Source organism: Physcomitrium patens, chromosome 19 (assembly GCF_059467195.1).
Source record: "Physcomitrium patens ecotype Gransden chromosome 19, ASM5946719v1, whole genome shotgun sequence".
NCBI lineage: Eukaryota > Viridiplantae > Streptophyta > Bryopsida > Funariales > Funariaceae > Physcomitrium > Physcomitrium patens.
The window spans coordinates 13,577,427-13,583,064 of record NC_143428.1 but is presented as its reverse complement, the minus strand read 5'-3'; the positions used below and the strand labels follow the sequence as shown (position 1 = coordinate 13,583,064).

The 5,638-nt window shown below is 44.1% G+C and overlaps 1 protein-coding gene across 1 annotated transcript; it reads left to right on the top strand.

Moving 5' to 3' along the window:
- The first annotated feature begins 684 nt into the window (after positions 1-684).
- LOC112295777 (uncharacterized) lies at positions 685-2,835 on the top strand. Its single transcript, XM_024547713.3, has 2 exons — positions 685-1,161; positions 1,592-2,835. Exon 2 carries the CDS (start codon positions 1,710-1,712, stop codon positions 2,232-2,234), a length of 525 nt encoding a protein of 174 aa, XP_024403481.1. The 5' UTR covers positions 685-1,161; positions 1,592-1,709; the 3' UTR covers positions 2,235-2,835.
- Positions 2,836-5,638: the final 2,803 nt, after the last annotated feature.

Sequence of the window (5,638 nt, the reverse complement as noted above, 5' to 3'; positions counted from 1 at the left end):
GTCTCCCACCAATATCACGTCACACACGGACATCAGTCAGTCATTCAAGCACAACCATTTGCTCATTGCCAAATCTTTAAAAAGCTGTTTCTCAATAAAGTGCTCTCAAATGGACCCCTTTCACAACTCACTCCCAACTCACCCCTGGCGAACCCCATTCACATTCGACACGTTTTTTTCCCTCTTAAAACGTCCCAAAATCATAATCGAAAATTCCCTATGAACCAATTTCCACTATTATTATTATTATTACTATATATTTCCAATAAGATTGGGTTGAGAGGCACGGTGGACTGCGCAGTCGAAGCAGCGGTCATGGGGACGGTGCCAAGCTGGACACTGCCACGTCGGTGGAGAGAGCCCGGGATAGTATCCAGCTCGTATGACGCGGCCCAAGTGGGGGGCCCGAGGGCGGGGGCGGGGTAAGCTGCTGCTGCGCCCTCTCCTCGGAAAGCGAAAGTGCACCATTCAAAAAGGAGTGGATCGTAAGCGGGACAAGTCTGCCCACCCCGCGAGATCTTCCCTTGCTCCGATGTGCTCGCTCGCCATTGGTCCCGTCCCCGCCATCGATCTCGTCGCCTTGTGCTATTCTGGGCTTCGCCGATGCCGAGGTGGACCTTCTCGTCGACGCGGCCTCACCCTCGACGACGCACTTTACCCCATGCGGCCTCTCCTGAATCGCCTCTCGCCTCCGCCCCCTTGTTGGTTGCATCTCCGTCAGTGGGACTGTCGGGCGAACCTCGAATCTGCTCTGCCTCTGCAGCAAGCAGCCTGTTGGTGGGATTGGAGCCACGAATCGTCCCGTCTCCCGGCTGCGTGCGGTGGAGAGTGAAGGGGGACCTGTGCGGTGAACGGGATTAACCTCTATGGTTGTCTCCGCTGTGAAATGTAATCGGATGCCGGGACTGGGCTTATTAGGATCTGAGGTGGACGCTGGAACGAGATCGTTGGAATTGGGGTTTTAGTTCGGAGAATGTGAGCTGGGGACTGAGTGGTGGAGCTCTTTGTGGGCCGCATTGTGGGAGTGATTGGAGGAGGGATGCATTATCAGGGCCGGACTTTTGGTTTCGCGACTTGTGTGGTCTCGCGTGTGGTTTTTCTGAGAGGTTCGATGTTTCGCATTGCTGGGATGCGGTGCTGTGGGCTGGAAGACAAGGAGTGGTGAGATGACTATGAAGCTGTAATTACTCTATCGGCTTAGTATGAATAGATGGAAGAGTAGTTGGTTTGTGTATGAGAGTGGAGAGCATTTGCGCAGAGCTCTGGTCGCAGGCTTGTACTCGCGGAACATTGAAGAATCGCTAGTTATGTTCTTAGATTTGAGGCTGAGATCCTGTTTCTACAGTCAAGCTGCACTCTTGAGTTACCAGTGTTCAGCCGAGAGCTTCTCCCTTCGATGATCGCGCACTAAGTGACAGTATTCACTAGTTAGTCTGTCAAGAGCAAAGTTGAGAAATCATGACTTTTAGCGAGAATTCCTCTAGGCTCTGGCATTGCAAGAACTGTAGGTACTGCGAGTTGCGTTAACCCGGGCATAAATTGGTGAATACATAGACAGTAAAGCATGTTTCCTGCTGTGGTTGATGTCTAGGTGTACATTGTGAAGCACGGCATACCCTTGGTGCAGCTGCTGTATGATGGATGGCAGATTGAATGAGGGTTTGAATCTGTGTTTTAATGGAGTGAATGTATAGCGGCAGAGGCTAAAAATGCAGCAAGTTCCAAATTCGGAACCTTCCGGCGGCAGGGTCGTTTCAAACCACGAAGCTCATCGTTGGAGTAGGGTACCTAGGGTGTCGCTTCTGCGCAACAAGAATGATCAAAGGGTGCCATTGTATCTTGACCAGACAGTTCCAGTGTGGTCCACTCGTGAACATACACGGGGATCCTCCACAAATGCCTCGCCCTCCTCTAAAACCCCTGCAGACGGTATGTCCAACAGAGAGGAGGAACAGGGTCGTGGCCATGGCGTACAGAAATCTGCAAGAAGATGGTTGGCTTCTAGTCAAACGGCGTGGTTTCGTAGAGTTCTGAGGGCATCAAGCACTGAAGATCATGCTTTCAATGTGAGCGAGATTTTACAGGGTTGTTCTATCAGTTCGTCAAACTGGTCCGGAATTGAGCAGGATCTGTTTACCTGCACCAGTGTCGACCCCAAGGTTTTTGTGGTACCAACAGCTGAAGATTTTGTTACGAACAAAAAGAGCAAAAGTAGCAACAACCCTCTTTCTTGAAGAGTCCTCCCAATCCGTCTCTACATCTGTAATGTAGCCACGTCCTAACCTGCTGGATCGATACGATTAGCTTAAAGAGAAGATTGTCACGAGGACGTTTGGCAGCACCCTGCAGGGTCCCAGACGGGCCTTGAGGATGACAAGCAGTTTTTGATTGAGGTGAAATAGACGGAAGCGAAACCAATTCATAGATTATAGTCGAAATTCTTACCAGCTCTTAATTTCTTTGAATTGATATCTTCATTTATATTGTTTGAAAGCCACCAGCTACTCAGGACGTTACTTGTAGATTCTCACGTCCTACCCATGTCTGGTCGAGTTACAGTTCGAAGGTCTGTATTGGGTGCTTAGATGAGAAAGTGTTCCCCTCGTTTTTATGTTTTACTAAAATGTAATTCAGGCTGCTGATTACAGCTCTACGATCAGCTAGGTACATGATCATTTGTAATTAAGCTGGTATGGCTTCAGAATGTCCCGCACTTGGCGATGAACATGGGTTATAGTGATTCCATTTGGTGTAATACCAGCACGTATCAAGTGACTTTACGTGAGGTATCGTTTTCGAATCCTATCTGTAAAGAGGAGATAAAGTTTTTATGTAGCTGTATGTTTTTAGACACTTTGATCCGACTTCATATTGATCAGACCGATGTCGGGATGTTGGAGTCGATGTTATGATTGCATGATTGGACGAGGAATAAGCGCCTGTGGTATTTCTGCCCCGAACCCCGAGGCGCTTTCGATGGTGACACTTCAAAAGTAAAAATACCGATTTGGACCGACGCGGTTGGCAGAATGGGACTCCGAATGCACGGTAAGCTCTTGAATGCAATCTGCATCAAATCGCACATGCTGCAAACAACTTCTCTCTGAGACTTTTGAAGTGTGGACAATAAACCCCCACTAGGAACAGGACATTATCCTCTCAACACAGGCCGGAACAGGAAACATTTTCCCGTTTCAAGCTTCAAGTCCTGAGGCATCGCTAACTTTGTGAATTTATTGCATCGGCAAAACCAGGGTGGCAGGATTTCAGCGGCAGCTCCACGTTCACCCGCTTACCTCAAACAATTGTAAATGTCCATTGATGAGAATACCAATTATAGAGGGAGTAGCATATCTCTTTGGACTGCTTTTCGTGTAACACAAGTTCTTCTGAAGTGTGCATCTCACGTCTGACAGGCGAGGTGACCTGTTATACCTCTTTTGGAACCCAATTACCTGCCGTCGGGAATATGCTTTAATTTCACCCAAAGGGTCACTGCATTGTCCACATGCAATGCAACAGAAAAAGTGCAGTGGCATAGTTTTCCAGTATCACTACAATCGGAGAAGAAAGGTACTAGGCATCACAGATGCGAGTTATCTTTTCACCAGTTCGGAAATGGAAGTTGCTTTTCTTTCGCAATCTGAATAAGCCAAGCACAGTCAAACTTACCTTCAACAGTACTCAGGTTATGGTATACTATTTTTGGCACATATACTGATCTGGAATCCGATTCAATGCTGCAAAAAGACATATATCAAATCTGCTGGTGGTAGCAATAATTTTGAAAAAAATATTCAGATTTGATCCAAGATTTCCTACATCATTCACTCCAGGCGCAGTCAATCGGAAAGCGATGGTTGACAAGCTTGGAACTTGCATTGCCACCGTCGACTTCTTGAGCCTTCTTGTGCTATCTGTTCAGCTCAGAAAGGTGAAATTAAGAAGTTGAAATTTACGTTCTCTTGCTGCAATGCTTTCAATCCCTTCACGCTGTGAGACCAAACTTCGCACTAGAAGTGTAGAGCACATGATCCAGACAAATCAAGGCTTTCGCAATGAGAGGACACCATAGAACTGGAAGAAATGAAAACAAATATTGGAAGGAGTGAAGAACACCACTGAAGCATCAACAGCAACATAGGCGGCAACTTAGACCATGAAAAAGAAGGTTAACTCGCATTTCACAGCGTGTGTCAGAGGATAGAGCAATGTTCAATATTCAATGAATTTGTTTCACAAGGAGTATTGCAAAGAGAATCCTTGAAGCTTGGAAAACCAGGAAACTAAAATTCTACATTATGCTGCTTGAGAAACAGCTTCACACAGTAGTAATCAAAATCCGTCTTCTGCAGTAATAAAGGCAGTTCGACATCATCAGCTCTTGGAATGCTCCGGTCCCTAAAAGTTGGTATCCTCTCCAAACGTTGTCCCTCTAATTAAGTCATCTCTCATCAACGGATCAAGAGCGGTCATGCAGTACCACTGTATTTGACGGGGTTACCACGGACATATCTTCGCTTGTTTGTCTCCATTCAGTTCACGAAGTCAGCACCCAAGTGTCATCGCTGCAAGGAGAAAGTTGTAGGCGGTGGCCACGGACTTGGAGCCATGGTATGATCCTAGGAGTGTGTTCCATAACCAGCTTTACAGTCGTGAAGTCATCGCAGCATTAGATGAAACTATGCAAAGCTGAGAAAGCAAACCTTCGGCGTAGCCTTACATCGGCGATTACAGACTTGAGTGCTTTGTACTTAGTGATCTGAATCTAGAAACGTGATTTGTAGCCATACCAGACAAGGCATGTGGCCGGAGCTGTTATCCGATGCAAAATCAGTTATAGAAACTTTTCTAGTTCCTTGTGCATCAGATAAATATAAAATTGGACAATAAGATAATGGATTCTCCAACAGTGCATATTGTGGTAAAATCAAACCCATCCGACTATCATCCATTTCCTCTTCAAATCTTATAGTTCCAGTTTGCCGGCCTTGCTAAATTTTGCTCTAATGAAGTGGATATCTCAGCTATATATATATATATATACACACGGGAATGTTGAGAAGGCCCATGTTTTTACTAAATCAACCTACCCACCCATGATGAAGAATATGGCAATCACAATTAATGTGGTTGGTTTTCATTGGTTTTTGATCTGGAGAAATGAATCTAAAATTCTACATTATGGTATAGCACATAAAACATATTGTCTAGTTCATTAATGTAGTGTTATTGCACTTATGTATTTGTCTAAGTTATTATTTTTCTTTTCACAATATAAAAAGATAAATTATTATTTCTAAAATCATTTAAATGCTGAATTGTAAGTAACTAGAAAAGAAATTGAATTTACTCTTAATTATTAAATGCTTGAATTATTTTATGTATTTTTTGTTCACTTTCTCTAACATCTAAACAAAACTCTACATGTTATTTTGTATAATTTTCCAATCTCAATCCCCTTACTTTGAACTTTAAATTTTTGATTTAGCATATTAAAAACAAATGTTAGTGTTTTGACAAATATGTTTGTTTGGGAACCTCACTAGGAGTTTTTTTTCTTATTTCTTTTATTCTTATTGTAATATAAAATCCTTGTAAAAAAAACCTAAGTATGAATTAAAAATCTGATTGAATC

What these genes read in the sequence shown, in the direction of transcription:
- LOC112295777 (XM_024547713.3), top strand. Translation starts at nt 1,710, where the DNA reads ATGCAGCAAGTTCCAAATTCGGAACCTTCCGGCGGCAGGGTCGTTTCA.